We start from the raw sequence: 26,758 nt of genomic DNA on the forward strand, positions 1-26,758 counted from the left end.
GGGTGGGGGGGTTCTGTGAATCCTCTAAATGTCATACCTAGTTTGGGAGTGTATTTTTTTTTTTTTTTTTTTTTTAGGGAGAGTATGTGAGCAGGGGAGAGGGGCAGAGGGAGAGAGAAAATCTTAAGCAGACTTCACGCTCAGTGTGAGATCATTGACCTGAGCCAACATCAAGAGTCGGTTGCTCAACTGACTGAGCCACCCCAGCGCCCCAATATTTATATTTTTCTAAATGCTAGATTCTTTGACAGGTTCATTCCAAGTCAGAGGATCCTTTGACAGCATATGTTGGTACTTATGATAGTAGATGAAGGAGCGGTTTTAAGATATGACCTAAGTTCACCAAATAGTTACTATCCATATCAGATAAAACATTAAATGACTAAAGTGAGGTAACTGATTTAAGGTTGTAAGAGTATATCTACATTTATTTTCACAGCAGCATTTGCTTTAACAAGCTCTAATACACATGCTCTATTCATGAAAGGGTGTATATATATATCAACTACACAAATATATAAGACATGTATTTAAATATATGGCATAGCTAGATTATGAAAGCTGTATTTGGCTTTCTCTCATATCTAATTCCCACTTCCCACATTACATCTTTGGGAGTGTCACCCTGCCCCCAAAATTGGGTTTGTTTTGTTGTTCCTGATGTCAAAGCAAATATTTACTAAAAAACATTGAATAATTGTCATAGAAATTAAATATTGGATTAATTAAATTAATAAAATAAGTACCAAATAGTGTTATTACTTATTTTTTTGTTTATTTATTTATTTTGAGAGAGACAAGAGTGTGAGTGGGGGAGGAAGAGAGAGAGCGAGAGAGAGAGAGAGAGAGAGAGAGAGAGAGAGAGAGAGAATGAGAATCCCAAGCAGGCTCCGCATTGTTGGAGCCAAGCCCAATGTGGGGGTCGATCCCATGAACTGTGAGATTTTGACACCTGAGCTGAAATCAAGAGTTGGACACTCATCCGACTGAGCCACCCAGGTGCCCCTACTTAATTATTACTTTTAAATTCCGACCTCGATCCTCTTATACCCAGGGGTACCTACATGCAGCTGATGCAGGAGGGCATATAGGAAAGAATTAAACCAAAAACTTTGGGATGTTTGTACTTTCCGGCATTTAGATGTTCTGGCAACTGGCAAACAAGAAGTATCATTTGTCTCAGAGCCCAGGCAACACCCTTCTCTCTACATTGTGCTCATGGTTCTTGAGGTCACCGGATGGTGGTGGTGAAAGCAGTCTGGTTATGCCACTTTGGAGGCTGGATGGACCCAGGCACAGGAATGGGGTGGGGCCTCTCATCTGGCTTTGTTACTGCCCTGTCTTCTTCAGGCTGACGAAGGCCGTGGGACTGTGCACTTTATTACTCAAGCTGCTTATATAATCGCTGCACCTTGTCATGTAGTGGTTTCTGAACAGGCATTTTGTAGCCGCTGAGATGATGTTGCCCCTAAAGAAAAGCAGCCCCCGTAGCTCTGGCCCTTTGGGCTCTCTTTCTCCATACCCTGGTAGTCTTGTTCACTTTATCATATGGTGTTGATGTTTTCTACCTCCTGGGTGATTCTCAAAATACTGCTTGGGATTGGCAATCTTATTTGGAATCATGTGTCACATATGTGTTTTGTGTTTTATTGGTTCATTATAACTTGAGACAATATGTAAATGAATTTCTTTCCATTAAAAGATTTTTATTTCCATTTTTTCCCCCTCTAGTGATCTCTCCCTCTTTTAACAAGTATCTAGGATCTCCTTTACAATCCAAGGGGGATGTGGTTGGGGTTTTAGAACTATTCCTTTAAGCAGAGGCTTCCTTTGTGTGTGAGGTGCAATGGAGTTTGAGGGTAGCTTGAAGCTATTTGCTAAGCCTTAGCAGTCTTTATTCTCAGTTGCTTTGTTTTTTCCCCACCCTGTTAGGAAATTGGCAGTCAGTGACTGATTTTTTTTCCCCTTCTTAATACAGATATGCAAGGGTGTAACTTGGAGAGAAAGGAAATGTTTACACATTTTGCAAATAAATAACCAAATCATGTGGAGGGTGTGTGTGTGTGTGCACATGCATTGGCTCTATAACTGGACAGGTGGTGCTTTTAAGTGCTATGTGTTTGTTTAATTAGAAGAACTTAGCACTTCGGACGGCACTTTAGGCATATAGTTTCAGCAGTTTTATAAGAAGGAAGAAGGTCCAAGGGAATTTTAGTGGATCTCATTTAGTGGATCTATGGTTTAATATTAGGGCATTTTTTGAAATGCATGGTTCTGGCATCAGAATTTCAATTAGCCAAGGCTCTCCATGGCTTAGGGGGCAAGGAAGTGGGAGAAGGGATTTCAGTCGTTCTTAAATCTATTATTTAGCAGTAGCTGGAGGCTTTGTGCATCATAGTCAAAGAAATGAGGTTGCGTCCCCAGGGTGTGTTCCGTGTTCCTGGAATACCCAAATGCTGCCTTCCCCCTGACGAGTCACAGCCCAGAGCTTGTTCAACCTAGAGGAGACTTAAATTAGGGGTGTGGTAATTTACAGCCACTGTAGCAGGACCCATTTAGTCTTTAGGCAAAAAATAATACATGCTGTCTCTTAAGAAATTATGGTAGCTCTCAGAGCTTGAGATAGCTTCAACAACTTGCTATTACCTCAAACTCCGGTATAATCCCTCGCCAATGACGGACTCCTCAGTACCATGCAATAATTATATTTGTCGTCTCTGTTTTAGTTTGTCTTTCAAAACACGAGTCGTCACTGTACCATCAGCTTTTCTTATTTTTATATTTGTTTTCACTTTATTCCTTACCTTCATGGTAGTCATTATGTGCTTGGTTTTAGGTACGTGGCTATTTGATACTGGGATATTAAGAGATTTTAGAAGAAAAGGTCATCAGCTGTCTTTCTGGGCTATTCTGGGCATTTTGTACTATATTTATTTTGGGTCCAGCTTTTCCTGCCCTTGATTTCTGATTAGCTGTTCCTCCTCCTGGCCGTGGCCTCTCATCTTGCTTGGAAGCTTTTCAATAGGTCTGAACTTGGATGACTGTTTTGTTTAACAAATAAACTTGATGTCAACCTTGGGAGGTAGAGACAGACACAGGATGGAACTCTGTCCATTAATGCTTCTGGTTCTAATGCAAGGAATTCCTGGAGCAGGGAAGCTAGTTTCCAGTACACCAATTTCCAGAAGTTGTTTCCTGCTTGAGGAGATTAGCCTTTACAATGGGAAACGTGAATCCTGGGCATTTGCAAAAGTTTTGGATGATTTGTGAGATTTTATTTTTTCAATGTTTATTTGTTTTTGAGAGGCAGAGACAGAGTGTGAGCAGGCAAGGGGCAGAGAGAGAGAGGGAGACAGAATCTTCAGACAGAATCTGAAGCAGGCTCTGGGCTCTGAGCTGTCTGCACAGAGTGTGATGCGGGGCTCGAACTCATGAGCTGTGAGATCATGACCTGAGCTGAAGTCGGAACCTCAACCGACTGAGCCACCCAGGTGCTCCTGTAAGATTTAAATGGTCTTACTGTCTGTAAATTTTTAGAAATTAAAGAATGGATTATTTGCTTAGAGAGGTGGGCCTTTTGGTTCTTCATAGTCTGAATTGGTCTTGACTGAGGTCTGGCACAGAACACCCCTTTTCAGAAGCCTGGCACCCAGAGATGGAGCCTTCTGTGTTGTTGGGAGAGTGAAAAAAAGAAGTATCAAGCAGGAAATAAGTGGCCTTCAAGGAGTAGTGGGCCTTCAGACATAAGACTTGTCCCAAGAAGAGCAGAGCGACAGTCAAAACACCTGTTTGCGTTGACCCACAGTGCCTCCTGGCCTGTTGACCCTTTCTCTTTCCTCCCCTTGTTAGCCAGCACAAGCAGCAACACTTCTCTGTGAGTCTGTGTGGAGTGATTTTAGAGGAATAGAAAATACCGAGTAATTCCAATGGAATGTTGTAGGATTCAGAAAGCGATTTCTGCTTCCTCACTTGGGGGTCCTCCTGGGTCCTCAGAAGGTAGAGCTGAAAAAAATCAACGTGTTATGTGTGCTTGGTTCTTTGCACTCTTTAATACGATACAGTCGATTCTCGTTATTTGTGGTAGTTACATTCTATAAGGTCACCGCAAATACTGAATTAGCAAATACTGAGCCATTGGCCCTGGTGGGTATATAAGTTTAGGTTCCTGTGAGCTTCTGTCACATTTTCTCAGTTGATCAATGTATAGTCTTCATCTCTTTAAGGCACCTATTTAATATTGTTGATTTATTAACAATGAACTCGCAATCAACAGTGCTATAACATATGCCTAAACAAAGCTTATCTAACACATCCGTTTTTCTCTGCAAGGCACGTCACAGCCTCTTTCACTTGGGAACACTAGACAGCACCTCAGCCCTATAAACACTTGTTTGTAGCATGAATGCTGATCTGAAATAAGAAGGGAGAGCATTGCCTTATTCACCTTCAGCTGGGACCATGTTCACAGGCAACTCAAATTTTTTACTGCTCTGTGCTTGTCCAGGAATGCCCATGAAAACACCATGAGTACTGATTTTGGGTTTACAAATACATTTTTGTTAGTGGGCAAATCCACAATATCTACTGTGTGACATGAGAAAAGTAATCCCAATTATTGTGGCGGGAACCCTTTTCAGTCCAGCTCTACAGAGTGTGTACCAAACCAATCATTTAAGGTAAAAATAAGTTTCAAGTTGGTACTGTGACCACTATCCAGAACACATTTTTAAACAGCCTCTGCTAATATGAAGACTGTTAAGGACAACTTGCCCAATTGGTGATTCCTATTGTTGAACAAGTGACAACACTATAGCCAGGCTTTGAACACGTAGAGAAAAGGAGCAATGGCTTGTGTATCCCCGTGTCCTTGACATGAAAGGTAATAACGGCCAGCACATAGTGGAACCCCAGTGGGTGAATGAGTACTAAAATGAACGAATGAAGGAAAGAGCAAGGAGAAATGTGCTTGGTATTATCTGACAGTCTACTTCAGGGCACCTTTGGAATCTGATGCATCTTTTCAGCTTAGCTGACTTCCTGCCTCCTGCATTTATTAAATTAACTCATGTAAATGCTTACTAAATGTCAGAGGAAGTAGAGTCTAGGAGCTGGGGTAGCATGGGGGATATTGCAGCTGGGCTGAGAGCGGAATAGGAGTACCGCCAACCATACTGAGAAGACTACTTAAGGGCTAAATCAGCATTTGATTCCTTCTTCCATCTCACCACGGAGCCTGACTGGCAGTTTCTTTCTTGGCTTTTTTGCTCATATTCCTCCTACCAACTTCTCTCCTCTTCAGTCCCCCTTCCACACTGCTGTTATTAGAAGCCTTTCTAGAACATGATTTAATCATCTCAGTGTCTTGCTTCAGAATTTCATTCTCCTCGTAAGATACAATTCAAAACTCCTTAGTGATCTGGCTCCATCCCTGCATTTCCAGCTTCTGTCTCTTACCCTTGCACTGAAGGACATCATCCTGTGTTCGGCGGCGGAACTAGACTTTTCACTGTCTCCCACGCATGCCCTTTAGGACTTTTGGCTTTTGCACAGAGTTGTTGCCAATGTTGTCTGCTCCTCCCAGATCTTCCCCTGTGCTGTGTCTGGCAAGATGCCCATCCCCCCTACAAGTACGAGCTCTTTAAGGGAAAGGTCTATCTAATCATCTTTGTGTATAGCCTCTCAGCCTGTAGCATGTTATGTTCCGTAAATGTAGTTGAGTGGGTGAATGAATTTAGACATTGTCTGGAGGATTAGGAAATACGAAGACTTAAAAAAAATCGTTTTAAGTAAAAAAGAGAGGATAGAATATCAGTTTGTACTCAGACAAATAGAAAGATGTGACAGTTCTCTTGCTAACTAGCTTTGTCTGATGGGTAAAAGTGAGCTTTTCCACTCAGGAAACATCTACACTACACCATGCTCCCTGGCCCCCAATATAAATATCCAGGAACTAGATTTAATTAAAGTAGAAGCTAAATTTTATATGAGAGGAAACAACGTGCAATTTCAGATATTATCTGTTGCTGTTATTTCCTGCAGATTAACCATTCATTTCACCAAATATTTATCACGGAGCTACTATGTCCAAGAAACAGGGCCAGGGGCTTTGGAGCATGAAAAGAAAAGATAAGCAGAACAGAGGGGCTTTTGTCTCGTGGGAGGGAAGGACATGAAAGCACATTTCTGTAAAACAGGATAAAACGTACACTTATTACAGGTAGTGCTGTGGTAGCAGAAAAAAGGGTGAGGTTATTTCTAGCCTGCTCACTTCTATACAAGAGCTTGAATTTAACGTGAACCTGGAAAGGGTGCACTTGGGAGTAGGTAGGTAGCAGGGCAGAGGAACACGATTAGGGTGGTTCCAAAGAGAGAGGACAGTATAAGCAAAGATGCCGAGGCAAGAAAGTACAGGGGATAAGTACTGCAAGGAGCGGGATGGGTGAGTGCAGAGCATTGTAAGATAAGACTGGAAAAGTACATCAGGATCTTATTTTAGAAGGATTTAATGACAGTTTGCTTGGACTCTGTTCTGTAGGCACAAGGAGCTGTGGCAGAATTTTAACAGGAAGATTTTAAAAAGGAAATATGTGAAAGCAGCCAGCAACAGCTAAAATTTGTAAGCAGATATCGTGTGCCAGGCGCTTTTTCTAAATCCTCACCACAACACTTTGAGGCTAGTACTAATAGGATCACTTTTGATAGATGAAACGGAAAGCCCGGAGAGGTTAAGTAACTTCCCAGGATCCAGAGCCCATAAGAGGTGGACCTGAGATTTGAAGCCAGAAAATCTTATTTGTGAATGTGGGTTTTGAACCTGGGATTGAAGAGTAGGACTCAAGGAGTCTCTGAACTTTTCTCAATTATTTGCAGTGTTAATATCTATGAATGTATACCTTTGTTTAAGACAAACATCTCTAGCTTTAATCCTGTAAGTTGGAGCACACCAAATGATGTGAATAAAGACTGGAGCAGCGCCCCATTTTGCCCTCACGAATCCCCAGTATGTACCATGCATCATATGGTGATGGTGTGCTTACGCTGCTTCTTAGATTGGAAAAAGAACACTCTCGCACTGCTCAAAATAAAAGGAAATGTCAGAAACCATTTGTAAGAATTATTAGTACTATAAAGTGTCAGGCTGTTCCTTGGTTTGTGAAAAACAGAAAATGTCCAACAAGTTTTGTTTTGTTTTGTTTTTTTGAAGGTAAACATGAGCTCTCCAGGCCCTGGAACTTGGGATAACATGAAAGAGAAGAGAGCTAGCTGTCCATTGGGCAAAAATCATTCTTTTAAATTTCAACAAAAGCTAAGGGCACAGCTAAGGGTGGCTGTGTCAGTTAAGTGTCTGATTTCAGCTCAGGTTGTGAGCTTGTGAGTTCGAGCCCCACATTGCATCAGGCTCTATGCTGACAGCTTGGAGCCTGGAGCCAGCTTTGGATTCTGTGTCTCCTCTCTCTCTGCCCCTCCCCTGCTTGCGCTCTCCCTCTCTCTCTCTCTCTCTCTCTCTCTCTCTCTAAATTAAACATTAAAACAAATTTAAATTCCAACAAAAGCTAAATAAACTCTGGAAATCTGAAATGTTTTTGAAAAATGCCTAGATATTAGTCTGTTTTCAACTAGATCAACTAACAATTCAGTTAGTACTCTACTGAATCAATTATTACCATGGTGGTTTCAGTAGAGTACTAACTGAATTGTTGATTACTTTATTGGAGAAAAATTCTCCTTTTCATCCCCATCCCTGTTTGGGGAGAATCTAGGCCCCAAAGACAGATGGTAGTGGGGTTGATGAGAGGGGAGCATAAAAACGACTCTCCAAACCTGTATTAACAATGAATGTGTCCAGTGTTTTCCTTTGTGATGAGTGCATGGGAAAGTTCTATGAGGAAGGAGGGATCTCTTTAGTTTTGGAGATTTGCACTTAAAATAATCTTTATTGATGCAGGTAAGGAAGAATGAAGTTAAATTGTCATTCTGATTTCCTTCTAGACTAAGAGAATTCAGTAATAATGAGATGAATTTTCATTCAGCAGCCACAACCTGAATAGATATTTGATGTCTGCCCTCCCATTTGAAAATGCCTCACAAGTATTTCCTGATGAAATACTTCAAGCATATTAGATTGAAATTAAAAAGGGCATCAAAACCATGGAATTCCTTGGAAAGGTGGAATAGTAAACAAATTGTTTAGTAAGGGGATTTCTTGATCTAGGTTTATAATCCTTTTGGGAATTCACCCTAAGGCTTTTGTACCCACAAGACTCATGACTGGCTCACTCAGTGGTTTGGTGTTATCTGATGAGGATCTTATTTCACTTTTGAAAGCAGGGTGTTGTTCTCTTTGTTGGGGTCTGAGGGGGTAGCAGGAAAAGACGGACTCCATGAAGTGCAACGTAAAGCCTCCCCATCCATCTTGAAATTAGAGAGCCCACTGCATGGAATAGAATTTCTTCTACTTGTCACTCATAATGAAAAGACTTATTTTTGAAGCAGTTTGTTTAAGCCTCCTGCCTAAACAAAATCGTTCTTAACTATTGGGGTACAAACCTTACCAGACAGTCTTGTGAATTCATGTAGAATTTGTTCCATTTTTCCTTTTTTTTGTTAAGAGGATTTGGCCCACTGTTTTTGTAACCAGGTAGATGTAGACCTGTGTGTCCTCTGGAGCCATGAACTTTAATATTCTGTTCTTTAAATCTGGATAAGATGGTTTTGCCCTTGTTTTGCTGGTATGGTACACACACTTTTCTCTCAAGGGGATCTTGCTAAGTAAGAAATTGACATGGGATGATGTATACAATTTTACATTAGTCTATCTGATTCTGTGTGTGGAGGGGGCTGAATACTGTCTATGTTTGCTTGATAAGCTTTCGCTGTATTCTGGCTCATTATGATGTTATAGATTGTAGAATATGAATATTTAAGTTAAACTGAGCTTTATGGGTTTCAAGGTTGAGTAGTTCACTTGAAAGAATTGTTTTCATTTTGAGATAATGGGATCCCAAAACGTATTGGTTAAGTAGATTACCATGTGTCTGATAAGTGCAATCATTCTAGCTTGAGGTTATAGCAAAGATTGTATCTTTGTATGACCACTTCCATTTTGCTCTAGGTCCTTTTGATGTATGAGTGGGCCTCCTAAAGCCCTAGCTCCACGTATGTGACATAAAGCCAATAACCTGGTCACAGTTTGGCATGTAGCCAATAGCTTCACAGCCTATTTGACACGATGATGAATGAGGAGGTGTTGAAATATTTCCTGTTTTTAAACACTTGGACTTGGTCTCTGAGATGTTGTATGATAACCCCAAAGAATATTTAGAATTTGAATTCTTTACAAAGAATATTTGTTACAAAAGCTTATAAAATACATTGTTTGAATTTTAGAGAGGTTCATACCTGTCAAGCAGGTTTATAGAACACCAAGAATTAAGCACAAATATGTAAGATGTCTTGCTAGTGAACAGGGCTTCTTATTCACTGTGGGCAGTCTTTTGAGGTCGCTCATGTTGTTTGAGCTTTTCTTGGAGCTTGACTTAATTACTAGAGAAAGTTAAAATAACAGAGCCCTGATTACGAGTGCCATGATGGTAGGAGAGGTCATCTTTTAGGCGTATCATACATCTAGTCTAAAGCAACATTAGGGCTCCATGTGTATTTGTTGAATTAACATTTCAGATTAATTACTGAATTCCTCTGGTCTTAGATTTCTCAGTCTGTAGGTCACCACTTCTCTTGGCCTTTCACGGATTGCCATTTTCTTCCTGTCTCCCCGCTTTCTACTCTCATTCCTGCTCTTAACCCTGCTTGCCCTAACTTTTTTCTTTAAACTGTTTTTTTTTTTAATGTTTATTTTTTTGAGAGAGAGACACACATGCACACAGACAGAGATGAGTGGGGAGGGACTGAGAGAGATAGAGACACAGAATCGGAAGCAGGCTCCAGGCTCCGAGCTGTCAGCACAGAGCCTGACGCGGGGCTCAAACTCACGAACCACAAGATCATGACCTGAGCTGAAGTCAGATGCTTAACCGACAGAGCCATCCAGGTGCCCCAGCTTGCCCTAACTTTTAACTTAAAGAATAGCAACTCTAAGCTGTTATATTTCACTTTTTAAAAAAATTGTATAGGAACAAGTTTAAAGAAATAAGTTATATTCAAATCATTTAAAAAATGTTATTGAGACAGACCACTGTGTACCAGACACTGTATAGTAAAAAGGAACCAAGAAGTTGGTCTGTAGGTAAACTAGTTGGATGAAGAGAGCTGAAAAGTACAAGTCATGGTGTGAGGGTGGCAGGATGGGGACTGGGGCCCAGCTTAAGGAAGGGCACGGTCAACTGCACCTTCCAGGGTCGTTCTTGGCTATAGTAACCTGAGAGCGGCATCTTTAAGGGCAAATTCCCCAGATAGTGGGGGAACTTGAAAAGGCAATGGGGGACATTCTCCAGGGAATGACGAAGGTAACCGCAGGGTTTTGTGTGTTGGCCCCGATGAAAAGTACAGGTGTTCCTTTGGGGAATGTGGTGAGAATAGATTAAAAGAAGATCTGGAAAGGGCAACACATTGTGAATGCTACTAGATGTGGTGTGTATGCTGCAGTTTAGGAAGGAGGTGCACAGGGGGATCTGGAAGGAAGAGAATGAAAATCATGAACGGGTGCGGTAATGGTGTCCAAAGTCATGGTGAAGTCAAAGAGTGAGTGGAGGTGGAGCAGCGTGTTTGAGTGAGCTACTCAGATAGGAAGATGTTCTCAGAGAAGTGGATAAAGTGAGGAGTCTGCCTGTGAAGAAACTCAGGATGTGACTGTGAACATATATTGCTGAGCATATATTGCTATTGTTTGATTTCTTCCCTCCTGTTGTGCTGTCATTCCTTAGGCAATATCATCCCCAGTGTCTCTCACACATGACCAGCCTCAACTGCACACTTTAATGCTACACCAGTTTATCCAGCAGTGTAAAGTCCTCCACCTTATTAACTGTCTGACTCTTGGTTTCAGCTCAGGTCATGATCTCACAGGTCGTGGGTTCAAGCCCTGCGTCGGGCTCTGTGCTGACAGCTTGGAGCCTGCTTGGGATTCTTTCTCTCCCTCTCTCTCTGCCCCTTCCCTGCTTGCTATCTCTCAAAACAAGTAAATAAACATTAAAAAAAAAATGTCCTCCACCTTAAACTAACCACATTTGTAACTGAAGCAACCTTATATATGAAACTGTTTAAAATCCACCTCTTCACATTTAATTATTTTTTAGTATTCAATGGGTACTTCATACAGACAAAACTTACCACCCGTAATCTTTTTATAGTCATGTTTGCATGGCTTTATCTCTTAAATAATAAGCTCACTGAGCCCAAGGATTGTTTTTATAAGTTAGAAAAGTACTTGGACCTTCTACGTGCTAAATATTTGTGGAAGGAAGGGAGAAGGAGAAGAAGGAAGGCAAAAAGGGAATTGCAATTGAGGGAAGGGAGGAATTTGAGGGTTCTTGGGTAAATCTGTGAGTGAATAAGCAGGAGGTAGTGGTCCTGGGGAAGCAAATTGATAACAGTAACAGGGAGAGGTCAGGACAAAAGGGTGAGAGGTGAGCACAGCTTTTCTTAAAGAAGTTGAAATTCAGAGGAAAGTTGAATGACAATTGCAAAGCCATTGCAGAAGGTATGGTGGGGAATGGGCTGGGAGAGGACTTGGTTGAATCAAGATCTGCTAAAACCCACACCTTTTGGTAAGTATTGCTTCTGTGTGGGAAATATTTCAATGAGAATTACTCTTAAGCTCTCATTCTTGGATGTCCCTTGGATTGAGGTTTCTGGGGAGATCCTCTGGAGAATGAATATCAGCAGCTACAGCAAAATTATGTATTAAGTGCTTGCCTTATCTCCTCAGTTCTCACAACAACCCTGTGAGGTACATATTACTATCTTTCTCATCTTATGAGTGAAGCAGGGTAGACCTAGACTGGCTAAGTAGCACTCCCAATTCTCTGATTCCTCCTGAGTGGGCCACTTACTCTAGCCAACACAGCACAGTCTAGAACCAGTCAGGTCCCCGGGGAACATCACACCTGCCATCAGAAATCCTGAAACACTGCCTATTGAAATCTGTTTCCTGAGTGACTCAGTATCCTCTGCCATTTGCTCAAGCCCTTGAAGTTCAACCCAAACCACACTACCATCTTGGGAATCTGATGGGTTATAGTGTTGCCTCTTGAAAATGGGCATTTGGCTTAATATTAAAATAGGTTAAAATATATAAAAATAAAAGAGGGTAAAAATAGAGTAAGGATGGGGGGCAGAGGAGAGAAAAAGAATGCCTTCAAGTTAGGAAGGGTAATACTACTTAAAATTCACAGAGAATATATCTCAGTCTTCTAGCCAACATCTATATGTTCAGCCCGAGTCAACATGGTGAGCTGGAAGAGGAAGACATGACTAATAAGAACATGTGTTGTGTTTATTGGAAAACAATTAACTCGTGGGGATTGTAGAATAGAGGTTATCCGGCGATAGAGGGTGTCCTAATTCGAGGGAATCTTGGGGTTGGATTCTCTTGCCTCTGTGAGAGAGTCTTTTCTTTCGTGCCCGCTGATTGGGGCGCTCAGTGGCCTCCTCCGGGTGTTGTCTCCCGAGAAGTGAGGAGAGGATTTGCTCCCTCAGCCAGTGGAAGACCCACCTCAGGTTCACACAGGAGATGGCCTGTGTGCTGGCATGAGCACCCTCCTTCTCTGGCTTCTCTGGCTGACCCGATGAGACTGAGGAGGTGTCTAGAGTGCTTGTCCTTTGGCTGTGAGTTGCCTGGTTTGTCATCTGCCAAGACAATGAATGAGTTAAAGACATATAATCTGGACAACAGTGGGGCCGATATGTACCCATTCATGGAATTGAAATCCTTCTATCAAAAATAATCCAACTGTAAAGGCAAAGTTTTTTGTTTTTTGTTTTTGTTTTTGTTTTTAACATTTATTCATTTTTGAGAGACAGCCCTCACAGGGGAGGGGCAGAGAGAGAGGGAGACACAGAATCTGAAGCAGCCTCTGAGGCTTAGCAGGCTCTGAGCTGTCAGCAGGAGCCCAACTCAGGGCTTGAACCCAGGAATTATGAGATCATGACCTGAACCAAAGTCAGATGCTTAACTGACTGAGCCACCCAGGCCCCTGCATGTAAATGCAAAGTTTAAATCCTCATTAATAATTAAACACACACATATATTTTGGGTGGTCATCTTTGTTAGTTTTGTTTTTTTTTTTTTAACTTTCCTACCCTCTTTTGTCCTTCAGTGCTCCTCGGTATTTCCCCTTCAGCTCCACCCTGACCCCTTTCCTTGCTGTTAGCCTTCTCCCTCCCTCTCCTGGCCTGTCAGACACCAAGGGGGTGTGGCCCTGCTTCAAAGCAGGTAGTAATACTCCATGTGTTCCAAACTGGTACCCCCAACCCCAACCAGGTCTCTTCCCTTCTTGCCTATGGGGCATCTCTGTGCTCACCTCAGTAAGTTCGCGTTCCTGAAGTCTTAGAGGAATCTGTGGAAACTGCATGGTACCTCTGTGTTGGCAGGGGTTGGGCAAGTCTTGGCAAGTATCATGTTCTTGACGACTGACCTGAGCTCTATCTGGAGGGGAGCTGCTGAACAATTGGAAATCTTCCTCCTGAGCAGATTCAGGGAATGCAGAGCCATCATCATCATCTTTCTGGTTTTCCAGAAGTTTCTCAAGCTTTTGCACAAGACCGTCCAGTTTGCTGAGAGTCAGTTGTGTGTTCTCTTCAGGGTACTTGTCTACCCACCAATTGACTCCATTTATGTCCCAATTAACTATGGAATCTGAATTGTTAGAACCCACATCAATGTCCCAGGCCAGGGTGATGCTTAGTTTGCAAAACTGCTTTGGGTCGTCCTGAATTTGGTCTTGTCTCCTCAGGAGTCTGCCTGTACTTTCAGTTCTCCATGTCCCTTGGATAGGAGGGACAAAGATTGAAGGACCCTTGGAAGACACGTCTTCACGGGAGATGGTTTTCTCGTAGGAGGTGTCTTTACAGGGGAAATAGCCCACAGAGAGGCTCAGGTTTGATTCAGAGCTGCAGTCTGTAGAGTCAGTTCCATCATTGCTAGAGGATGAGTGTGCCATGGAGTTCAAGGGCTCAAATCTCAGGTGTCACCTCAGGAATCTTCTAAAGAAAGGAAAAAAAAATAGGTGGGATTAGGGGAGAAGAAGAGGGAAGTTCTGATGGTTGAGCAATAGCATTATTCATTCCTTTTTCTACTTGTGACTATCCCATTCTGGTAGAAGTTCATCCTTTTTTTTTGTCTTCTTTAATGAAGGGCAAAAAAGGCCGCCCCGTCCCTTAAAAAATTTCTTTCTTTGTATAACAACACTTTTTACTAAGCCTTTCCACCTGATACCGCTCATCTTCTGTCTTGCTACAATTGAAAGAACTTGAATTATAAAAGAAAAAATGATCATTGTATAAAATTTGAAAAACACAGAAAAGCATAAAGGTGAAATTAAATATGCTTATGATCCTACTGTCTAGAGATATTGATAACCATCACTGAAAACATTTTGGTGGACTTCCTTTTCTTTATCTGTACATGTATGTGTACATGTGTATTTGTACATATGCATACACACATACACATATCTAAATGGATGCCACATCAGCTGTTGAAAGTGAGATTATGTTTTATAGCATACCCTAGAGTAAACATATATATGGCTATTCTGTCATTTTTAACCACTTTCTTATTGATCATTAGGTGGTTGTTGTTTTAATAAATAGATCTTCAGTAAACCCTTTTGTCAATAAATCTTTGTGTCTGTCTATATATCTGTGTGGATTTATTGGACCAAAGATCACACACATATTAAAGCTTCCTGATAGTTGATATCAAATTGCTTTCCAGAAAGGTTATAGCCATTGAGGTGCCCATCCTCCCACCATCTGTTGGCACTTTTTAGCCCAGTGTTTTTTGTGATGCCCCTGGTAGATAAGTGGGGGTGGAAGAATTACGTGGTCGCACACACGTGCGCGCATACACACACACACGTACACACGCTCTGTCATGTCCTCCTCTGGTGGCTGCCCACATGAAAAAGGCGCTGCCAATTCCAGAGCCATAAACTGGGGATGTTAAAAATCCTCAGATCCCAACTGTCAGAGGCTACAGGTCCAACTGCCAAAAGTCTGTGTTCTGAGACTGTTGGTTACTATGGCAACACAAGGACCTAAGTTATAGTCAGAAATGTGGAAAGAGAAAAAAAAGGGATAGAAATCCACAAGGGCTGTCTCCTTGCTTCCAAACTATTCTGTGCTCATACCATCCTGAGCTGAAGAGGCTCCCTCCTGAGGGCAGAAGGACAAAAGTGATGGCGGTTCCTTCCTTCTTTCATGTGGGTGTGCAAGATGGTTCCTGTCTTAAGGGAGTTGAGAGCCTATTTGGTGAGATGGACATAAACCACCTGTTATAGGACAGAATGGTAAGTGTAGCAACAGGACTTAAAGATAATGTGGGAGAATAAAAGGAGGTGCCTCATGCAGCCAGGGTGAGATTGGGTAGGGGTATCAGGAAAGGACTCCAGGAGGAGATTACTTCTGATCTGAGCGTTTATGGGGGAGTAGAAGTTAGTGGGGTTAAAAGGGGTAGGGGTCCAGCAAGAGGGCCTTCCAGAGAGAGGAGACAGCTTGAGCAATGACACCTGGCTGACAAACAGCTGACTGTGTGGGGAGATCAAGTATGATGAGGTAAAGGGGAGTCAGTGAGATCATGGAAGGCCTTCCACCCCTATTAGGGAACTGGGATTTTTTTTTTCCTGTAAGGCTGTACTTAGGATGGTGGTATTCAATTATCAGGCATTCTTCCAGGTAATTCAAAATATATTGAAATACTTGGCATGATTAAAACAAAACTTCCAGTGGACTTGGCAGGGTAGATGTTATTGGTTAGCTTTCATGAGAATGGGATCAGTAGGTTTGTACTGGGTTGAGGAATGAATGAGCAGAAAGGAAGTGAGAACAGTGAATACAGACTATATTTTAGAAATGTCTGAGGGGCACCTGGGTCAGTCAGTTAAGCATCTCAGGGTTTGTGAGTTTGAGCCCTGCTTCGGGCTCTGTGCTGACACCTCAGGGCCTGGACTCTGCTTCAGATTCTGTGTCTCCCTCTCTCTCTGCCCCTCCCCTGCTCATGCGATCTCTTTCTCTCTCTCTCTCAAAAATAAACATTAAAAAAAAATTTTTTTTAAGTCTGAGAAAGTAGAAAGGAGGAAGCAGAGTCAGGTTAGTTTCTGCCCCCACTTCCCAAATAAAAAAGGGATAAGGAATAAATACAGGGGGAGACTTTTAAAATAAAAGAGATTGGCTGCTACTTTTGGAGAGAGTAAAGATGGGATTCATGGCTTGGGCACAGGGGTAGGTTGTTACACCCTCATTGTTATCCCATGAGATTACAAGGAGGAAAGTGAAAGTACATATAGAGAAATTTGTAGGAATGCAATGCTGAGGACCTCCATTTTCTTCTTTGAGTTTCCCAGCTAGGTGTTTGCCTTATTGTAAGATTAAGTCTATATTTTTTAATGCCAGTCTGTTAGCTGGATCTTTGTCCAGTTCTGTTAACTGCCTCCAGTAACATGGGTATCCTGGTCCTTCTGGAATTGGAAGCAGCATCCTTTCTGTTGACCAAGCCCTCTCATCTCCCAGGCTGCTCTTCCCTTAACCACTATTGTGAACTCTTCCCTTTCCAATGGCGTCGTGAAGTTGTTTGAGAATTGATCAGATCATAGCTCCACAGTGATCGAGTCTGGTCACTTTGCCCTCACTGCTATAGTGTTCTCAGTGGGTAATTCATAGTTAGAAGTAGTAAATCTTTCATTGTTACCAAATGTGCAATTTGGAGGACAGACGTGTATCATGTAGGATTAAAGGCTCTTGGTTGCATGGACTAAACCAAAAAAAATTTTCTATGAGCAAAATCATCTTGGCAAATGAGTTATAGCAACCCCAGTCTGATCTAAACTAGGAGGCCATACGATACTGCTTTCAGGTCCGTTCAGTGATTTTCAGGAAGGGAATAGGGTACCTACTCAGAGTTTCCTAGAGGTAAAGCACATGTGTACTTTGAACAAGTATATTCTTTTTTTTTTTTTTCCAAGTTTGTTTATTTTTGAAAGAGAGCACAAGTGTGGGAGGGGCAGAGAAAGAGGGAGACACAGAATGTGAAGCAGGCTCCAGGCTCTGAGTTGAGCCCGATGCAGGGCTCGAACCCACGAGCTGTGAGATCATGATGTGAGCCGAAGTCGGACACTTAACTGACTGAGCCACCCAAGCACCACTGAACAAGTATGTTCTTTTTTTTTTTTTTTTAATTTTTTTAATGTTTGTTTATTTTTGAGAGAGAGGGAGAGAGAAACAGCGCGCGAGTGGGGGAAAGGGCAAGGAGAGAGGGAGACACACAGAATCCGAGCAGGCTCCAGGCTCCGAGCTGTCAGTACAAAGCCCAGTGCAGGGCTCAAACCCTTGAACTGTGAGATCATGACCTGAGCCAAAGTCAGACGCTCAACGGACTGAGCCACCCAGGCGCCCCTGAACAAGTATATTCTTAAATTAACACTGATTAGATTCGCTTTTGGTCCATTTTTTAAAAAAATTTCAAGTTTTAAATAGCATTTTAAGAAACCATAAGGTTTTTATACTTGTCAAAAAAGAGTCATGGATTTAAACACACGTGCATGCACAGGAAAAAAGCCAAGAAACACAGGTCGACTTAAAAGAACCTCAACTCATTGGAATCTATCAGTTGCTTAGGATCTTTTCCAAATATTTTTCTGTCTTTGTTTCCATTTAACAAGATTACATTTAAAGCTTGCTGTGACTCAAGTTTTTCAGTGTTGTACTGGCTTAAATTTTAGGTTCTGTTAAAAAGGATTGTTTTAGGCAACTCTGTTTCAGGAGTCGGAGTTGGGGAGAAACTGTATATTCTTACCCAACAGCTGGCAAATGGCCGCAATTCTGATGAGTGGTTGAGGACCTAGATTAAACCCTGGGGAGTGGGGTGGAATCAGAACCTGCAGACTCTCTAGAATTTAATGAGTTTCTACTACATGGTAGGTCCTGTTCTAAGCACTTTACAAGTATGTAACTCTCACAGCAACCCAATCAGTTAAGTGCCATTATTTGCTCCATTTTACAGATGAAGGAACCAAGGCATCAGCAATTACATAACTTGCTACACGTTCCAAGATCGTAAACCCTAGAACCCTAATTTAAACGTACACAGTCTGGCTCTAAAGCCAGTACTCTTACCCTCTACATACTCTTGTCTCTCAGAGGGATGACCGCCTCTCTCCTCCCTGGAAGATTCTTAGGAGAGTTGATCCAGCCCCAAAGCAAACCCATGTCCTGTTTCTTTGAAAGAAACTATTCTGAGTGGGGCAGTGTGTTCTAAAAGATAGGCAAGAGGTGTGTGTGGTACATGGGACTGGCCCCAAACAATGGCATCCACATTTGAGGTGGGCTAGAAGATTTAAATTAAGTATTCACTTCCTCTTTGGCATAATGAGACCTGGATCCCTGTGCTCTAGCTTTTTATAAAAACTTGTGATTGCCTCTCGGAGCACTGGTAACCTAGGAAAGAATTTGTGAGGAGCTTTCTTTACGTGAAGTTGGAGTGAAGGTAAGGGAATAGCTGAACATGGTACCATTACCCATGGAAATGGAACACTTTGAAATATATATAAACATTTAGGTGGAAAAAAGTATTTCCCTGCCTAAACCACCAAAATTTAGAGTGATCCTGAAGGTAAAAGAGTTTCAAATGCGGGGAGCCTCAGACAAAACTTGAAAATTTATTTGTACCATTTTTCTCTCTTGATACACACACACACACACACACACACACGTACGTATGTACATATGTACCGTTGACACTTGAACAATACAGGAGTTAGGTTGCCAACACCCCCCCCCCCCCCGTTCCCTGAACACAGTTGGAAATCTCAGTATAACTTTAAAAAACAATTTTTTTAATGTTTATTTATTATTGAGAGACAGAGCATGAGCATGGGAAGGGCAAAGAGAGGAGGAGACACAGAATCTGAAGCAGGTTCCAGGCTCTGAGCTGTCAGCACAGAGCCCGACGCGGGGCTCGAACTCACAAACTGCGAGATCATAACCTGAGCCGAAGTTGGACGCTTAACCGACTGAGCCACCCAGGTACCCCTCAGTATAACTTTTGATTCCTCAAAGCTCAAATACTAATAGCCCTAATAGAGATTGTATTGTATTGAAAAAAAAAATCCATGTGTAAGTAGACCTGTGAGGTTCAAACCCATGTTGTTCAAGGGTCAACCATGTGTGCATATACATATATATGTATTTCATTTTAATATACAACTCAGTGAAAGTCTCTGAAACTCACCTTCTCTCTTGCGCCAGAAAAAAGGGCAGTCACTGTTAATAGCTTGATATATATAATTCTTCCAGATATATTTTTTAAAGCATGATACATAGAAGAAGCAATGGCATATCATAACATGTTTAGCATGTTATGATGGGCAGTGTAGTCAATTCTAAATGATAACCTAGCTTTCACCTCTAGTAAGAGATCAGGAGATTATTGGTTCTCATTAACTTGTGTTAATTTCTTTAAGGCCTTAATTTGACTTGCTGGTCTTGCTTCTGTTCGGTCACAGTTAATCTAGGTAGTGTAAGCTGGCTAATCGTTGCCTTTTCTCCTAAGTAAAATCATCCATGATAAAACCCCCTGAGATTTTTAAAAATGATAGTATGTCATGAATTTACAATGCTTTAGGCCTGAAGCTAGTGATAATGGTAACTTTAAAAACTGGAGCACTTCCTAAAATCCATTTGGCTTGATAGGATTTGGAACCTAGATATACACAGTAGGTTTCTAATTTAGAAGTTAAGCTACTATTAGGGTTAATTTTGTGTGTTGTCTTGACTGAACCACAGTAGGTGTGCTGATACTTGATTAAGTATTTTTCTGGGTGTGTTTGTGAAGGAACACAGGAACCAGGCTGGAACACTGGCAGAAAAACCAAGCGGCACTCAGAGATCTTGGTGGATCGGAGATTTATTTAACACCGGTGGGCTCAGAGGAGACCGTTTCTCCAAAGATCTGAGCCCTGAGCACAAGTATGGGGGACGATTTATAGTCTGTTACTTCTGCATTCTGCATTAGTAGTAATTTTGTGTACACAGCAAGCAGGGTGGGAAGAAGAACCTGGAAGAGAGGTCTCTAAGCTAGAAACTAGAGTTTATATTAGTCCCGTAGGCCATCTTATGGTGCATAACTTCACTTATTTTCCCAACATTTCTAGAGGAGATTAATATTTGGCAAATTACCCTCTCCAGTGTGGGTAGCCATCAACCAGTCTTTTGTTTATCTACCTATCTGCCTATCTGCCTACCTATCTATTTACAGTTTATTTATTTTGAGAGAGAGTGCACACATACACACACACATAGGGCGAGGGGCAGAGAGAAAAAGAGAATCTCAAGCAGGCTCTGTGCTGTCAGCATAGAGCCTGACATGGGGCTCGAACCCACATACCATAAGATCATGACCTGAGCTGAAATCAGGAGTCAGAATACTTAACCGACTGAGCCACCCAGGCACCCCAACAAATCTTTTAAAGGCCTGAAGAGAACAAAAAACTAAGTAAGGGAGAATTTGCTCTCTCTGCCTGTCTTTGAACTGGAACTTTGGTCTTCCCCTGCCTTTGGACTCAGACTGGAACTTATACTGTCATCTTCCCTGGTTCTCAGGCCTCTGACCTTGCACTGGAACTAAACCACTGGCTCTCTGGCTTTCAGATGGCACATCTTGGAACTTCTCAGTCTCCATAAATGCATGAGCCAGTTCCTTATAATAAACCTGTGTGTGTGTATGTGTTCGTGTACACACATACACACACACACATATTTATTAGTGGTCCTGTTTCTCTGGAGAAACTAATATAGCTGCATATTTTTTATCTTTTGAAATTATGAAATATTTTAACAATATGGAAAGTTATCACAGACTAATATAATACACAGGGACACAGCATTGCATCACTTCTGTGATAGTCTTGCCCATAATGCATGGTCTCAGCCTACTAATGAGACAGTATCAGACAAACCCCAATTGTGAGACATTCATCAAAATAGCTGACAAGTGTGAAGGCCATAAAAGACCAGGAAAGACTGAAAAACTGTCAAAGACTACAGAACACTAAGGAGAAATAACTACTAGTGCACATGCTATTGTAGAATAGGAAAAGGACATCAATGGAAAAAGTAAAGTGATTTCAATATCTTCTTTAGTTAAATAGTATTGTATTATATCAAGGTTAATCTCCTGGTCTGATCATTGTGCTGGTTGCACAAGATGTTGATACTAGAGGGAGTGGGTTGGGGTGATGTATGGATACTGTGTTTGCAACGTCTCTGTAAGCCTATTATATGGTCAAAATAAAAAGTTTTGAAAGAATTTGTAAAAGTCTAGTAAATATGTAAGAAACACCTATATACTTATCAGTTCAGTCAAGTCTTAACATTTTGCCATATTTGGGGTTTTTTTTGAAGAGAAATAAAACATTCTAGATAAAACTTAAACCCCTTTCTAGTTCTCCCTTTTCCCTTCTACCCCATTTCTCCCCTGATCACTCTCTTGAATTTGATGTTTATTTACCTTATGCATGTTTTAATACCATCTTTTTACATATTTAATATGTTTTATTTTTGGAGACAAAAACCAAGGTAAATTTGAATTTACTTAATACCACAGAAGTGTACACTAAAAAATGGGTGAGATGGTAAATTTTATGTTATGTGTATTTTCACACACACACACACACACACACACACACAAGTGGGGAGGCGGAAGAAAAAAACCCAGTGTAAGTAGATTACAAGAGATGTTCTTTAGAAAACAGGAAGTCTTGGGGTGCCTGGGTGGCTCAGTCGGTTAAGCGGCCGACTTCAGCTCAGGTCACGATCTCGCGGTCCGTGAGTTTGAGCCCCGCGTCGGGCTCTGGGCTGATGGCTCAGAGCCTGGAGCCTGCTTCCGATTCTGTGTCTCCCTCTCTCTCTGCCCCTCCCCCGTTCATGCTCTGTCTCTCTCTGTCTCAAAAATAAATAAAACGTTAAAAAAAAAAAAAAAAAGAAAACAGGAAGTCTCCTTATTCCCATAGCTTGTTTTATAGGAATTCTTGTGACAGGGGCATCCTTCTTCCAAACCAAATTCTTAGCTGAAGTATTTAGTGTTTATTTTTGGGGATGGGGAGAGGACAGGTACATACAGTTTCCTATGCTCTACTTGTATGTTTATTCGCAAACAGACAAAACCTTACCAACGCTCGTGCACCTTACTAAAGGAGAATGGTGTTTCCGTGTAAAGCCAAGTTAAATGTTCTCAAGCCTCTGTAGATGCCGCACACTCTGCTGGGTGCTTTCACATGCTCGGTCACTGAATTTTCATGACTGTTTTCTGAGTTGTGTATTTTTGTCCCCATCTTAACTTCTTGTGCAGTTCAGACCACCCAGATCTGCCTTCAGAGCCCAGAGGCCCTCTCAAGCTAGGCTGCTGGGAACTTAGCCTCAGCTGATTATATATTGTGGGTTGATATGCCTAGTGGACAGTGGCAGTAGATGAGCGCTATAGGTCTTCCACATATAAGCATTTAAAAAATTTTTTACTTAATGTTTATTTTTGATAGCGAGAGAATGGGGGAGGGGCAGAGAGAGGGAGACACAGAACTCTAAGCAGGCTCCAGGCTCCAAGCTGTCAGCACAGAGCCCCATGCGGGATTCAGACTCCCAAACTGTGAGATCCTGACCTGAGCGAAGTCAGAGCTTAACCAGCTGAGCCACCCAGGCACCCCCATATAAAGCATTTTTAATACACAGGCACAAAAACATCACACAGCCTTCTTTTGTAAGCTCCAGAACTGTGCCATCCGAAAGAGTAGCTACTAGTCACATGTGGCAGTTAAAATTGAATTAGTAGTTTGGTTCTTCAGTCATACTAGCCAAATTTCAAGTGCCTAGTGACTGCCTATAACTAGTGGCTAGCTTATCACCGGACAAACTAAACATTCCCATCATCGCAGAGAAATTCTTTGGGACAGAGCTGCTCTAGAAGGTCCCTATGCTGTGGCTTTTTGTGCATTTGGGTAGCACTCTGAACAAAAAGTTTCACTAGAGGCAGATGGGACAATATTCTAGCATCAGGATTTGGCTTTCTTGTCAGGATCAGGTGACTGTATTTCTTCCAAAACGTCTAGAAACAGGACTAGTGACAGTCTTCAGTGAAGGGCACCATTTTAAAAAGGTGTAGACAACTGGGTTGGATAGATTCTCATTCCCACTTAAGTGTAAACAGAATATATCTGTACAATACTTACAGCCCATCATGAATACTGTTTGATCTATGAAAAATCATTTGTGGCAGCCATTATATTAAACAACGACCCTCTGGTGGAGCAGATAATTGACTTGATTTTCTGTTTACCTGAGCTTTTGATTAGTCATTTGAGAGCTAACTGCCCCAGAGTATAGGTAAAAAAAAAAAAAAAAAAAAAAGTAATAATCCCCTTTGTATCACAACTGCCTGTGTTGAAGTATTTTGAAACACGTCAGGCACTGTAACAGCCTGTGTATAGACTGTGTCATTCAGTCCTTATAACAGCCCTTCCTGTAGATATTGCTGATGTTAACCTTATTTTGGACTGGCTTTAATTCCCCAAGGGCCTATGGCCAGACTGCTGCATGATGGAGATGGTTGCTTCTTTATCTCTTAAGCGAGAACTAAATGCAAATTATCCAGTTGCCAAACATATAGGCAGATAGCTTTTCTTGTCTTATTTCCTAATGTCAAGGCTTATACCTACTTGAGGCCGAGATTGGCAATGCCTCACGCAACACCAAATATGGGGAAACTATAGTCCTCTCCTAGCTGTTAAAATACTTGCTGTACTGTTCAAAAAATTTTTTTGTTTTTTAATTTAACAGTTGTGTGCCTACCAATTGAGTGCCTGTAAAATTCCAGGCCACTTCTAGCAATAGCAAGTCCATTTTTAACTTGGCTCTGCTTCCTCTACAAAATAGAGATAATGATGCTTTTCTTGCAGAGTTTTGGTATTTATTAGAGATTATATATGTGGAATGTGTATGGCAAATGGTTTATTTTCATTCCAGAATTAAAGAAAACTGAAACTTGTTCCTCTTTCATTGGTACTGCCCCCCTCTGGAGAAAATGTTTTTATTTTATTTTAAGGTTTCAAACATAGACTCGTGTCCAACCGTTTGTGTATCAAAACCATGTGCACTTAATAATTATACTTGTATTTGTGTGGTCATCTGACCACCTCCTGCCCCTGCGCTGGAGCTTCCACAAGAGACAGGCAAATCTATGTGGTTCTCAGGTAGTATCTATGTGCACTAGCTTGGTGCCTGTTCTGTGAGCCCCTCCAGGATGCGGCAGTCATAAGGAACCACCAGAGTTATCATCCTTTCTCAGTGTCTCACTTGGGAACCATACTGGAGACTTTTCCATTTCTAGTACGTTCTCCAGTTGGGGTGGAAATGCTTGGAAGAGCTCTTTTTGGGACTAAGTGGAGATCAGGTGAAATGAATGCCATCCATGCTGTATATTTAGATGGCATGGATACAAACTGTTTGAGGCCACCGGTTCTTCTTTGCTATGATTCTCACTTGGGTCCTTTTGGTGGAGAGAATTTTCCACAAGAAATCTTTGGGGTGGAGGATTGGGGGGTGGGAATGTAGACTCCTGAGGTGCTTTTAGTTATCTCAGAGGAAACAAGAAATCCCAGAGCCTAGTTGGCATTTTACTACCTTAACTTAAAAAAACTAGCAGTAAAATGCTCAAAATGCAAAGCTTTTGTTTTAGTTCTCTAGGGCATTGCAAAGGAAGGAGGTGGAGGTGTGAATGAGGTATAGAAATCTCAGGAGATGTGTTCAAGGTTGGTTATTCGTAAGGAACCCAAGAGTCCAGAGGTGGAAAGATTAGCATGCAGGTCCCAAACTAACCCAATGAGAGAAAATATGGACAGGAAGTGGCCAATACTATTCTCAGATTCTGGAAGATCAGAAAGATGGTATGCAGTATCTGGAGAATGAATAAAGAGTAAATGTGAATAGAAGCCGAAAATCTGAATACCTGTTATAGGTGAGCCTAGGATGGGGGCTAGGGAGAGATGCGGGTTGGCTGTCTCTGCATCTCTCTGGCAATTATCATCAGCCATCACAGAGTTCCCATCAGCAGACACTGCCAGGGGGCCAAAGCTTCTTCTCCTTGCTCCCCCTCCTACCTGTAAGTGCTTTTTACATTTTTGTCCAACCTTTTCTTAGCACAGATGAAGCTTTCTCTCCACTTCCCTAAAGCTAAATAAAATTAAGCTACAGGAGGTTCTTCACCTCTGGCTCAGGTCTCCTACAGCATCTTTGAATAGGGCTGTTGTGTGTTTGCACAATGGTCTCTATTCAATTATCAGCCACTTGTGCACGGCTCCTTTGGAAGAGAGTTACCCAGAATGCACTTGTGGTGGCCTACCAGCATTAGAACTGGTTAATGAAAATGACATCAGTTAGTGATAACTATAGAAAATGGTCAGGCAAGGCACTTCCAGATCTTTTAAAGTTAAAAATAACTATTTTTTTTAATGTTTATTTTATTTTTGAGACAGAGACAGAGCATGAACGGGGGAGGGTCAGAGAGAGGGAGACACAGAATCGGAAGCAGGCTCCAGGCTCTGAGCTGTCAGCACAGAGCCCGACACGGGGCTCGAATTCACGGACCGTGAGATCATGACCTGAGCCGAAGTCGGACGCTTAACCGACTGAGCCACCCAGGCACCCCAAAAATAACTATTTTTAAAACAACACAAGATGATAATGGAAAATTAGAAGACAAAAAAGAGGAAATATTTTTTAAAGACTACCAAAAGAAAAATTTTAGGGTTAGAGATTAGATCAGCAGTTGCCAGGAGCTGGGGGTGGAGAAATGACGTTTGCTGCAAAGGGATAAGAGGGAGCTCTTTGGGGGTAGAAATGATCTCTAAAGCACTGGGCAATAAAAATGTACTTTAAGCTACAAATGCAAGCCAGTAACTTTTAATTTTCTAATACACACGCTAAAGGAAAAATGAAACAGGTAAAATTGATTTTATTATATTAATACGTAACTCACTATATGCAAAGTATTATAATTTCACCATATATTAATAAGATCTTTTGCATTTTTTCCCCAAGTCTTTGAAGTCTGGTGTGTATTTTACACTTATGCTACCTCTGATGTTGGATTAGCCACATTTCAAGGGCTCAGGACCCACATATGGCAGCTCTAATGGGTAACACAGTTGAGCGTTGTTTTGGTGGTGGTTACGCAAGTGTGTACATCTGTCAAAAATCATCAAATTGTATATTTAAAAAGGGTGACTTTTACTGTATATGAATTATACCTCAACTAAAAAAATTTTTTTTCCTGTCAGCCAGAATGAGCTAATACAGTTTCCTTTTATGAACGTCTATTAAAATTATTCTTTTAAAATGAATCTCAGAAATAGAATTGGGCAATTTTTTTAAAAGTTTATTTATTTATTTTGAGAGAGAGGGCAAGTGGGGCAGAGAGAGAGGGAGAGGAGAATCTCAAGCAGGTCCCACACATTGTGGAGCTTTACATGGGGCTTGAATTCACCAACCGTGAGATCATGACCTCAGCTGAAATCAAGGGTTGGAGGCTTAACTGACT

General features: G+C 41.6%; 2 protein-coding genes across 17 annotated transcripts in view; one reads left to right on the forward strand and one right to left on the reverse strand.

The window, feature by feature from the left end:
* The window catches only part of PPFIBP1 (PPFIA binding protein 1), a 171,675-nt gene that overhangs the window by 59,280 nt on the left and 85,637 nt on the right, over positions 1 to 26,758 (forward strand). The window contains exon 1 of one of the 16 annotated variants that reach the window (XM_053226077.1): positions 15,684 to 19,197. The exons of the other annotated variants lie outside the window; for them this stretch is intronic. The gene's annotated coding sequence lies outside the window, so the exon portion shown is untranslated. Of the gene's footprint in view, positions 1 to 15,683; positions 19,198 to 26,758 lie in introns of those variants that run through there. 16 annotated transcript variants of the gene reach the window in all.
* Positions 12,431 to 15,184, reverse strand: CB4H12orf71 (chromosome B4 C12orf71 homolog). Its single transcript, XM_015065228.3, has 3 exons — positions 15,041 to 15,184; positions 13,479 to 14,160; positions 12,431 to 12,804 (listed from the first exon to the last, which is right to left on the reverse strand). The coding sequence occupies exons 2-3, from the start codon at positions 14,115 to 14,117 to the stop codon at positions 12,466 to 12,468; spliced, it is 978 nt and encodes a 325-aa protein (XP_014920714.2). The 5' UTR covers positions 14,118 to 14,160; positions 15,041 to 15,184; the 3' UTR covers positions 12,431 to 12,465.

The sequence above is a fragment of the Acinonyx jubatus genome, chromosome B4 (assembly GCF_027475565.1).
Source record: "Acinonyx jubatus isolate Ajub_Pintada_27869175 chromosome B4, VMU_Ajub_asm_v1.0, whole genome shotgun sequence".
Classification (NCBI taxonomy): domain Eukaryota; kingdom Metazoa; phylum Chordata; class Mammalia; order Carnivora; family Felidae; genus Acinonyx; species Acinonyx jubatus.

Excerpts from the sequence above, each read along its gene's own strand:
- CB4H12orf71 (XM_015065228.3), bottom strand. The coding sequence starts at position 14,117 with ATGGCACACTCATCCTCTAGCAATGATGGAACTGACTCTACAGACTGC. Across the intron at positions 12,805-13,478 it reads AGGAACGCGAACTTACTGAG|ATGACAAACCAGGCAACTCA; the intron begins GTGAGCACAGAG and ends TTGTCTTGGCAG.